Below are 12,444 nucleotides of genomic sequence, written 5' to 3' on the forward strand. Positions count from 1 at the left end.
ATGTCAAGGGGAGACAAGTTCAGCAAGAAACAATGTCCTACAAACGACCAAGAAAGATTGTTTATGAAAGACAAGCCATACGCTTCATTGGTTGGGTCTCTAATGTACGCTCAAACATGCACAAGACCTGACTTAGCTTTTGCAATAGGAATGTTGGGAAGATATTAGGTAGATCCAAGCCAAGCTCATTGGATTGCAGGCAAGAAGGTTCTCAGGTATTTACAGAAGACAAAAGACTGCATGTTGGTTTTCAGGAGAGTGAAAGAATTGGATTTGATAGGCTTTTCGGATTCAGACTTTGCAGGGTGTGTGGATAGTTTGAAATCAACTACAGGGTACATTTTCATGTTTGGAGGAGCTGCAGTTTCATGGAAAAGTGTAAAGCAGACTTTGACAACTACTTCTGCAGGCTGAATATGTCGCAGTATATGAGGCAGCTATACATGCTATTTGGTTAAAAAGTTTTATGTTAGAGGCCAAAATGGTTAAGTCAGTATCGAATCCCATCAGAATATATTGTGATAATAGTGGGGCTGTTAGTTTCTCAAAGAATAGCAAAAGGACTTCGAAATCTAAACACATTGGCACGAAATTTTTAATGGTTAGAGAGAATGTCAAAGATGGAGAATTGCAAATAGAGCATGTCAATACCCAAGATCAGCTGGCAGATCCTTTTAGTAAAGCGTTGGCAGTTAATGTTTTCAAACAACATGTTGCAAGTATGAGAGTTCTTGAGAGCTTAGATGCTGCACTTCAGTGGGGACTTTAGGAATAGTGAGAGCTATTCATAAACCCATTTGATCGTTTTATTTTGTTCCTATATTTTTTGGTTTACTGCAATTTTAGTTGAGATTGCAGAAACTCAATGCCTTAAGTTTTCTATTTTAGCATTTTTTTGAATTTCTTTCGGACGTGTTGAATTGAAATAGACTTATCATGATTTTAGTTTTGTCTATTCAATTTTAACAAATTTTCATTTTAATTTTAAGTTCAGATTTTTATATGTATACATACATGAATGATATCGGCATGTATATCTATTTAGTTTTGACTAAGTCTTACAGTGAATGCAGTCAGTGATGTAAGTCCACTGATTGATCATGCATACAGGAATCTTGCCATTGAGTTTAGTGATTTTACATACAGGAAGGTAGAATTTACAGAAGGACCAAGTTTACAACATTCTTGTAAACTAAATTTTCCTTTTTTATAACTTGTGAATGATTTTCGAGAGATGTATTGTAGATATCAATGACTATGAATGGTTTGAGCATATTTTATAGCTCTATTACTACTCATAGTCTGGTATCCAACGTTGCATTTCATGAGAATTTATCTAAATTTGGTTCTGCATAACAAGTCTAGTGCACCTACAGATTGCTTAAAGTGTTAGGTGAATTTTGACAAGGAACAATGATTGTCCAAGTGGGAGAATGTAAGATTAAGTTGGACATTCCTTGTTCTTTCAGGAATCAGCAAGTCACTAACACTACTTAATTTATTGGACTGTTATCAGAAATACTTATCAGTATAGGACTAGAATACTTATACACTTGAAGGACTTATACAATTATACAAGACAAAAGGATTAAGTAATTGACTCATATAGAGTCCCATAAGGATTGTAAACCTGAGAATACCTTTGTGGGAGGAACTTGGATTTTCAGGTGACTCTATATAAGCATGGTCCCTAGTCACACAAGTAAGAAGTCTATTCATTCTGCCCCATTGCGTGAAAGACTCTAACTGTGCTGATTGGAAGGCTGCTGCTTACTTGTGTGCTTGAACCCATCTACATCATGGCTTCACCAGGTTTGTAATGTTTTTTGGTATTGGTACTGCAGTAACAATTGATTACTATGTTAAGCCTTGTGTTTTGTGTATTATGTGGATATAATAATACTTACAGAGGGTTAAAAAGATAAAGTTGTATTAAAAAGAAGTATTTAATAAAATTTCCCTTTCTCCTCCTCCCTCGTTTCTTTTTTCTCCAAGCGGGTTTTCAACTTCATCCTTTGCATCTCCTCCAACAACTTTCCCATCCTTGGTTTTGTGGGTTTGATGAATATCGATGGGTTGACCTGTTTGTATAAGTTTGAAAACATTATAGAGTCGAAATTACAATCGATTATAGTTCATAAGAAAGTCGAAATTATAATCAATATTTTTGTTGGCGTTTTGGTCAATTTGGGTTTACACTTGCGGTGTTGCAACACATTCTTGTCAACCTATTTTTCACATATTCATCTTAACACACTTAGATCTACATTTTTTATTCATCATGTTCATCTTCTCGTACTTTTTTACATAATTTTGTTAAAGTCGATTTTAAAAGTACATATTTTTGTTAAAGTCGATTTTTTTGTCGATATTTATCAACTCTTTGTCTACTTAAAAGGTTGTTTTGATCCAAAAAGTCTCAAAAATACCATGATTGTTAGTTTTGGGAGGAGAGGATTAAAAGAGTTCCATTTGGATTGCACTAGTTCATTTAGATTAATCTAGGTTATTTCATAAAATTTCCCTTTTTGGAAGTGCAGTTGTTAACCCCATTGTTGAGCTAGCAAGGTCCAAGAAATACAGTTCCTTTTGCCTAAGAAAGAGAATAAATATTTCTCAACCATACACTAGCCTTTAGTTCTTGTGTTCTTTACAATTCTTGATTTTCCCGTGCCCCAAAGGAGTATGGGTAATTCTTATCATCATACATTAGAAATGTGCTCAATTGTAACCTTTCTTTTCCCTAATATTCCCATTTTACCTTTGATAAAATTTAAAAAATAAAAAACTAAACATATAGAAAATGAAAATAAAAAATAAAAAAGCAAGGTGGAGAATGAGGAAGGAGATGTCATCCTTCGGCCACCCTCTCCCCCATCATTTCTCTCTATCTTTTTTATTCTCCTATTATGTTCTATTTTCTCTATCTTTCTCAATCTTTTCTTTGGGAAGGTGAGACTCCATATTATACATTCATGCCTCCATGCTTAAATTACTAGATCTACTCAAGGCATGTTTAAGCTCATCAGGTTAGGATATATAAACATGTTACATTGTCAAAATCTAATGTGAGAGAGAGAGAGAGAGAGAGAGAGAGAGAGAGAGACAGCTGTTATTGACAGCTGTTTTATCATATAATTACATTCAACAAAGAAAATACATGAGCAACAAGAAATTATGCTGAGTTACAAAAAGGTCCGTAATGAACATCCAAAACTGAATGTTGTTAATCAGACCATGAGATCACTTAGTAAGGCCAAAAACCACCTCCACCTGACTTCTTTACGAGAATCTGACTGTATTCCGGCCTTGATGTCTGCAATTTACATACTCAAGTGTTAAGATGCTGATCTAGTATAAAATTAAGCCATTTTGATAGAGGGGAAAGAAAAAATGGAAAGAACATGAGCTACATCACTATTATGCAAAAACCTTCCATCATTGATGATATAGAACTGTCCCTAAATCAGAACATCCAGATGGTAGAAGCAGATTGAAACAGAAAAAAGGATTCTTAAAGTGACCCTTCTCTATATCATGAACCATAATCATGTCATTACGAAAGTGATGGTTAAGAAGATGGATAATGCCATAGAACTCCACCTTTGTTTTTCCTAGCTTTTCTTCACCAACCTACATGGCATGCTCACATTGAGTTCTACAACATTGTTCTTTTTTTAATGTAATGATGCAGTGTACTTTATTATGTGCCAAGTAAGTCAGGAAAAGAAAGTTGGGATATATAGCATATTCCTCATAGGATTAATCTAAGGCTCAAGTATATTTACATCCACCAACTATAGAGACTATTCTAAGTTGGTCCACACACTATTAAAGATTTCAAATCCACACATAAACTAACCAAAACATACCAAATTACCCCTCTCGTCTATTCCACCATTAACTGCCATGCTCGACCAATCCATGTGGATTTTTTTAATAAAATGGCATTCACCATGGGGGGTAAAACCAAATTTCCTCTCCCTCCTCTCTCTCTCCCCCTCAGTTTCTCTCGATCTCCTCTCTCCCCGCCGCCCCCCTCCCCTCCCTCTCTCCCCGTGTTCCCGCTCCCCCCCGCATCCCCGCTCCCCCCTGCCCACAGAAACCCAACCCCCAACCCCCATCCCCGCCACTCTCCTCTCTCTCTCTGCCTCACTTTCTCTCTCATCTCTCTGCCTCTCCTCTTTCTCTCTTCCACCACCGAAACCTAACCCCCAGCCCCAATGCCAGTGGTCCGTTGGCCCCAGAGACTCAAAACTCCTTAGATCGGGTAGGTCGCAGGCCTCAATTCTGGCCGGCCTCGACGGAAACAACAAATTTCAGCCAATCCAATCCAACCAACAACAAGATTAAAAGAGGGTCCGAATTGATACCTCACTCGACGGAAACTGCCGGAATCATCGGAAAATGGCTGAAAAGCTGCCGGCCTTCAACTCTTCAATTTGTCGCGCGGTGGTCCAATGAAGAATCCGAGGGCATGGCCGGACTCACTATGACGAGGGGAAGAAGACCCAGTAGGTCTCTGGCCTCATTCCCGCCGAAAAAAGGTAAACGCTGGCAAAGCTTGGATCGGGTTCGGGCTGAGTTTTTGGGTCTCCGAGCTTTCTGGGTTGATTTAGTCACTGGGGAAGAAAGAGGAGAAGCAGGCGATCTCAAGGTGGAAAGCTCGTCGCCAGCCCCGGCCGGACGCGCCAACACGCGTCGGTGAGGTGGTCGGCATGAGGAGAGTGCAGAGAGAAAAGAAAGTCGGGGGAGAGGAGAGAGAGTTCGGCGAGAGTGAAGAGAGAGGAAAGAAATAATTGTGCCCACGTGGCATTAATTTGGTGTGCACATTGTTAAAAAAAAGCCACTTCAGCTATGTCCATGTGGCATTTAACAGTTTTTTTAACGGAAATTCTAACAAATGTGTTAACTGGTAGGTTTACATTAGTTAATGGATGAATTTGGAAGTTTTTTTAGTTGTTGGACCAATCTGAAATACCCCTATAGTTGGTGGATGTATTTGTACTTGAGCCTTAATCTAATGTGTATGACTCTCAAAGTGTCGCCTGTCTAGAAGGACCCATCTATCTTTTTCTTTAAGGTACCTAAATGAACCTTGATTATGTTGTTCAAATTTGCAACAGTCAAGACACTCAGAAGGCCTCTATGCATTTTAACTTTTTGACCATTGTATATTCTACCAGAAACGCCTCATGCAGATTAATGCTAACTTCCCCCAACTTACAATGTAGCAAAAGAATTTATCCCTTAGGATATAACTTTAATAGTAAACAAAGGCTACCTACTAAGGCTAGCAACCCAATATAACAAACTAGCTTACCAAAGGTGTAATCTCAAGCTTGAGAAGGTGAGCCTTACGGAATCATGATTCTTCCCATTTAATTCAGTATATCATAGGCATCCATTGGTTTAATAATGATTTCAGACTTGCCAAGGGTGTTGCAAGTCAAACCTGGGTTCTATATGGATTTATTAATGCCACCTAAGAGTTTAACAGAAGAATGAAGAGAAATTATAAGTAGATCTTACACATTCAGACTAAACACCTCAGAGAGCTCAAATTAAATTGTTTTAACTGTTGTATTGTCTCTCAAAAGAAGCCAAATGACCTCCATAGTATGATGTAGGCTCCATTATTTGGTTATATAGAGAGTTAAGAGTGCCAAACACCGCCAAAGTTTGACTTAAATTGGAGTTCCATTTGTCTATACCAGAAGTATCTCAGAATATGTCTAAAACAATAATTGCAAGAAACTATTGCATCAAAAGTATATGCCACGACTTGGTCAAGGTTATTATGAGAAATAAAAAGTTTGATTTTGCGTGAATTTCAGTCAACAGATGCAAAATTGAAACTAAACCCTAAATCATTTTTCATTCCAATATATATATCTTTTCTTAATTTCCCTTTGCTGGTAGTGGGCTACCAGGATCCTGAGTCATAAAAAATTTTCAAATTCATATAAACCTCAAGGCTCAAATCTGAGCCTTATGCCTTAAAACAATCTGTGTAAAACTACATTTTAGGCCTAACCTATATTTATTAATAAACAGAAATGATTTACTTATTTCTCCCTTCTTTTTCCTTGGCATGATTCAAACCTAAGTCCTAACCTCTTTGCTTTGCAACACTTAACCTAAGTCAAAGCCTAAGAGCATTTGAAAAATAAATAAATAAATGAAAAACTCATCTAGTTCTAAAGTTTCTTCTAAAATGTTAAGAATTTAAAAATTCAGTGTTATATCACTAGCAATCTTCTGTGACATGCTATGAATAGGACTCAGCCTTTTCCATTTCTACCCATGTTTTACTGTTGCAGTCAACTGTGAAAGTGTCACTTGTAATGTTCTTAAAATATTAGAAATCTATCTATAAACCTATGTTGCTATATGTTTCCATGTGTATGACAAGCATTTGAACCTGTAAACCTATGTGCATTCATCACCAAAGACAGAAATACATATAATCACTTTTCCCCAATTCTATGAATGTTGCTTCAAACCACATAAATTTTCTTATATTATATAAATCAGAGGGTATAAAGCTCAGATTTTGTTGTGTTTAGCTCGCCAGAAGCTTCTGGAAGGGTATACAAAATAGGAAAGTAGCAGTTTGGGTAATTCCTAGTAGGTTGCAGACTTTAGAAATGCTAGAGGACTTGCGCAAGACTTTCCTAGTTTGGGAAGGAGTTCTAAAGTGTTTTCTTTATGTACAAGGAATAGAATTAGTTAATAGGTTAATTACCTAATTCTACTAGGAAAAGGAATTCCCAATCTATAACCTATTTGTATGCAGCAGCCTATGCATTATAAATAGGCTGTAGCAAGACTCTTAATGTACGCTTGTGAGAGACTCAAGAAAGAGCTCAGGGTAGACAAGAGTTCAAAAGAGGGAGAAACGCAAGAGGGCAGAGCGATCAAGTGAGAAAAAAGACAAGCTGCGGGTTGGGTTTAGTCTAGGGTTTCAATAAGTTCTTGTAATTCGATTCTAATATCCATAGTGCAGCTGTGATTCTTAAAGGATCACACTGGGACGTAGGCAAAGTTAGCCGAACCTCGAGAACAAATCTTGGTGTTTTTTGTGTGCTTTGCTTTTACTGGTATTTCTGTGTGGTTTGCTAAATCTGTCTAAATCTAGAATACATCAAAGAAAAGATCACAGGGGTTTAATTCACTACAGATTTCAGCTTCAAGCCTCAAGGGCAATACCATGCAGGGCAAGGTAAGAGCAAAGGAAAATAAAAAGAAAACTAAAACCAAAAATATGACAATTTCAACCAAGTGTTGTATTCTAAGCATTCTGAAATCAAATTCTCTAGGCTTTTCTTTACCGGTCCTGTCTATCTTGTCAAACAGTTACTTATCTTCCTAGAAATGCACATGCCTAGATTCCTTCCTTACTAATGCCAAACCTTCATTTTAGATACACTCATCTGATGGCTTGCTAGGCTTGCTATTTCTTAACTAATCAACTTATCTAGCAGACTACGAATGGAATCCTCTTAAAGAAGGATTCTGGGGTTTAAAGACCAATTTGACAATTTACTTCCATCTCCTTTTTGTACAGATTGTGAAAATTTCCATATGCACAACCATTTATGTAAGCTTTTCTTTAAAAAACAAAACAAAAACAGAGATTTAGGTAAGAAAAAACCTTTTAATAGTTGAGAATGTTGGGTTTGGCTCATCAAAAGTCTGGAAAGTAGCAGTTTGGGTTATTCCTAGTAGGGTACAGATTTTAGGAATGCTGAGAGGTCTTGCGCAAGGTCTTCCTAGTTAAGGAAGGAGTTCTGAGTATTTCCTAATTGTACAAAGAATTAGAATTAGCTAATTAGGCCAATTACCTAGTTCTACTAGGATTAGGAATCCCAGCTGAAACATAAGTGTTAGCTGCAAACCTATGAGTTATAAATAGGTTGCGGCAGCCCTAGGTTAGTTTTTAATGTCTTCGACACAAGCACCAGCAAAGAGAGAGCTGAGTGATTGAGAGTTTTTCAGGGTATTCTGCAGAATGGGATTTAGATTCTAGGGTTCCAAAAAGTCCTTGTAATCTCTGAATTTATTCCATAGTGCAGTGAATCTCTCAGGAGATATCACAACTGGATGTAGGCACAAGTTTATTGCCGAACCAGTATAAACCTCTTGTGTTTGTGTGTGCTGCGTGTGTTTGGTTTTCTGTTTTCAATTGTCGCAAGTCATCTCTAGTTCTAGGTCTAATTTACATCAAAGAACAAAGATCTCAAGGGTTTAAAATCAACAGAGAAAACTTAAGCAACTGAATACGTTTTTGGTTTGCAAAATGAAAAACGGTACTACAAAATGATACTGAACGGCACCCTAAGTAGTATTTTTTCATGGGACACATAAAGATTTTGCTAGGATAAATGTAATGATACAAGCATAATGGACAAACTGTCAACTTAAAAAACTTGCAGAACCTCTAACCTACCAGCTACTAAAAACATCTCAAAAAGTTCAGGGATAGCACAAAAATAACAATACAACACATCACAACTACATAACATAAAATTTAAGAGACCGTCACCTTCAATCTACATGAATGAGGAAGAAAGGTCTATCCTGAAAATCAGAGGACATCAAACGCGACAATGATGCCCAAGAATGAACTCTATCCACAAGCCCTCCACTTCCTACCCCTAGAATCGACAAAAATCGTCTTATTTTGTTCCACCCACACTACCCAAAAAATAGCCAACACACAGAACATCTATGAGACTCTTACTCTTTGCCCCTCACCCCCAACAAAAACATAATGTTTCTCTGCAAGCATAGAAATGCATAACTCGAGAATCACCCACATCAAATTAGCTTCCAAAAACAATTTATGCCACAGCATTAACGTTATAAAACAATGATGAAATAGGTGGTCAATACTTTTAACCACCTTTTTCCACATAATGCACCAATAGGGAATAAAAAAAGATTAGGCCTCCTTATTTGAATAATATCCCAAGTATTGACTCTACCATGAGCAATAATCCAATGCAAAAGTTTGTACCATACATGGTACTTTAGCCTTCAAAATCATGTGATAGGACTCATGTTACAAAAATCAGCCTACAAAAACAAGACTTACAAGAAAAAAACTCCAGAAGACTCAAGTTTCTGTACCTATCCAATCTACCCGATTGAAAGGAAAAACTTTCAAGCGAATAGAGTAGAGAAGAAAGCTTGTCAACCTTCACATCATTCAAATTTCAGCGAAAATTGAAATTCTACCTAAAGGAAAGAACGAATCAGCATACATATTGGCTATAAACGTTATGGGAGTTGGATATACGATAAAAACGTGGAAAGGATTTACACAAAGGGGACTTCCTTTTCCACCACCTTTTCCACCAATCCTACCAAAGTCAAATTTTGGCCTCATTTCCCACCACTACACGAAGGTAAGGATAGAAAGAATTGAAGCCCTATGAAATGTCTTTCCAAGGACCCTGACTTGAACCCCCAAACAACAATATTAGGGTCCTATCCATTAGCAAGTAGCTTGTATTTGCTTTCAATGACAGCATGCCAAAGAGAATCTCACTCCAACAAACCACTTCCCAAGAAGAGACAAATTTCATTTTTCCAAATTGGCTATCCCCAAACCACCCTTCTTCCGGGAACAAGAGATGACTTCCCACCGATCTCTTTTACCATCTTCAACCCCCTCCCACAACAAAAAAAAAAAAAAAATGTCTCATTAGTTTTCTCCAATTTTTAGGCCACTTTCTTTGGAATTTTGAAAAGAGAGAGGTAGTACATTGGCAGACTACTTAAAACCAATTGAGTTAATATGAGCCTACCTCCTCTTTTTGATAAGAAACATACTTTTATAGTTTTATTAATATAAAACGGAGAGAAAAACATAGTGGATAAGATATCCACTAAACACTCAAGATAAAAACTTACAAAACAGACAAGAAGCAGAACAAAAACCATAATCAAACTAAAACACTACAGCCATCCAATCCATCATAATGACTGCAAAGGAATAGTCTCTAAACTCTGAAGAAACCGACGGCCGAAGGGAAGCCCAGAATCAGACTCTCTCACACAAAATAGCCATCTATTCCCCCTTAACATTTTCAAAATCCTTCTGTTTCTCTCCAACCAAACTACCAAAAGAACAGCCATCACAGCACACCTCCCCAAAGTCATGCCCCTCTTCTTCCCTCCAAAAAACATATACCTTTCAGACAAAAAGGCTGCATTAGAGACTGGAATTTCCTCTTGATAGAAAAGCTTTCTTCCATCCTTCTAATCTTCTTTCCCCTTTCTCCACAACCAGATCTTATAAAGTTGCAGCTTGTTGGTTTCCACGTAGTGGAAAACCTAAATAATTCATGGGTCAGCTTCTCAATTCACAACCCAATCTAGCATCCAAACATCCAGCTTGCCTTCTTGTGTATTTATCCAAACAATTAAACTCTTAGATATGTTTACATTCGAACCCGATATGGCACAAAAGATCTCAATAACTGTATATATATTAAAGAATTTCTGTTCAGCCCCAGTATGGAAGAAAATTATATCACCAGAAAATTGCAAGTGGGGGAGACTTCCACCCCTTCCCTACAAACTGAGAGTCCCTCCGCTAGCTGGAAAGTGTTTTGATCCATATACCAGCTGACTCAGAGCATCAACAACCAATGTAATAAGAAAGGTGGTAATAGGCCCGCTGCTGTAACACACTTGATCTACCAAATTTACCTTTCGGCCTACCATTTATCATTATTGAAAAATTAACAGATTTTAAACACCCTTTGATCCATTTCTTCCATTTTTCTCCAAATCTTCAACTTCCTAAATGAAAACCAAAAAGTCCCACTCCATTTTTCTCCAAACCTTTACCAGAAAACTTAACTACAATCAAACTTTAATGGGAATCAAGCTTTTGATTTAATCTACTATTCCTCCATGACTCATAAGTCAGAATACTCATTTTAGATTAACATGGTAGATTAAGCCCCAATGATTATTAAAACAAAAAAACAAAACCACAACAACAACAACAACAAAAGCACCATGTGTTTAATAACTGAAACGCTTTAGGTTCTATAATTAGGCGTGGTTACATACATCATATGCCCAAAAGCTTTGTGGCAAGTTCAATCAACAAGAGTTAGCAAATTGCAAAATATGTATTATTCGTTCTGTGTGTAAGATGACATATCACATGCGGTGATTCATAATACAAACAGATTCAATTTCTAGAATGAAAGTACATCACTAACCCATAACAGAATATAATACGAATTGGGAAATCTAAATTCATGGATGATAAAGAGAACCGTAACAAGAATTCAAGCAAAAAAGCTTAAAAGAAAGACGAAATAGAGGAGTACTACTTACGAGATCTTTGAAAATGATGAAAGCGATCACGAAGAAAAGAACGAAGAGGATTTCGAACTCTGCGAATCGCACGAACCCAAAGACCGCCTTCACCCCCCGAGTCAATGCAGACTCGTCCTTGTTCCTGCTCCCGAATCGCTTCCCCATCTCTCTCATTCCTCGGTCTTCGGTCTCTGTGTTTACTTTTTAGTAGTGAAAAACACAAGGTTTGGCGCCCGACCCCGAGGATGGCGTTGATCATACTTTTTGTGCAATTAATAAAAATTGGTTAAATTCTCCTGGCCAAAAAAAAAAATTTGGTTAAATTCATTGGCCAAAAAAAAAAACAATTGGTTAAATTATAATATTTGCTTATTGAATTACACTAAAATATTCAGACCAAAAAAAAAATTACAATAGAAATTAGGAGTGTTTTTTTTTAAAGTCCATTTGAAAAATAAGGTTGATAACTCAACCCACACGCTACAGTAAATTTTAGTCTGGTCCACTTTAATGAAATGTGCGTGACACAGAATTCACTAAGCACTCGATGAATGTACACGATATAGAATCCACCGAACACTCGGTACTGTACATTCAGCGAGCACTTGGTACTATTCCCCGAGTGCTCGGTAGTTGCCACGATTTGATAGTTGCAATTATTGCACTGTGCAACAGTAGCTATTTGAACTGCACAGGGTTGGGCTGCCAAGGGACTCAGTGGGAGGTCTGCGCTGGAGGGAGGGGGGTCGCGCGGTTGACTTAGGTCGACGGGGGATGGGCGGCTACGTGGGTTAGTGGTAGTGGCTAGTGTGTGTGTAGTGAGAGGTGCGAAAGAGAAGAGAAAAGAAGAAGAGAGGTTACGAGAGAGAGAGAGAGAGAGAGAGAGAGAGAGAGAGAGAGAGAGAGAGAGAGATGGTTCTAGAGAGAGTGTATTTGGGCTGTTTTAATTAAGTTATTGGGGTTTTGAAATTACAAAAATACCCCCCTTCTAGACTCTCTCCAACTATCCTCCACGAAGCTCTGATTTAGAAACCGTTTTCACCTGCGCGTTCGGGAATTCAAGTTCTATTTAACCGTCTCAAAACACTATAATTCTTT

The 12,444-nt window shown here is 37.5% G+C and overlaps 1 protein-coding gene across 1 annotated transcript; it reads right to left on the bottom strand.

The window, feature by feature from the left end:
* Positions 1 to 3,094: 3,094 nt before the first annotated feature.
* LOC147286003 (GRIP/coiled-coil protein) lies at positions 3,095 to 11,589 on the bottom strand. Its single transcript, XM_086241411.1, has 2 exons — positions 11,365 to 11,589; positions 3,095 to 3,316 (listed from the first exon to the last, which is right to left on the bottom strand). Exons 1-2 carry the CDS (start codon positions 11,518 to 11,520, stop codon positions 3,248 to 3,250), a joined length of 225 nt encoding a protein of 74 aa, XP_086097537.1. The 5' UTR covers positions 11,521 to 11,589; the 3' UTR covers positions 3,095 to 3,247.
* Between the last annotated feature and the right edge of the window lie 855 nt (positions 11,590 to 12,444).

Source organism: Dryas octopetala, chromosome 4, assembly GCF_963921425.1.
Source record: "Dryas octopetala chromosome 4, drDryOcto1.1, whole genome shotgun sequence".
Lineage (NCBI taxonomy): Eukaryota > Viridiplantae > Streptophyta > Magnoliopsida > Rosales > Rosaceae > Dryas > Dryas octopetala.

Coding starts and splice junctions, on each gene's coding strand:
- LOC147286003 (XM_086241411.1), bottom strand. CDS start 11,520: ATGAGAGAGATGGGGAAGCGATTCGGGAGCAGGAACAAGGACGAGTCT. Junction 3,317..11,364: donor TCATCATTTTCAAAGATCTC/GTAAGTAGTACT, acceptor TGTAAATTGCAG/ACATCAAGGCCGGAATACAG.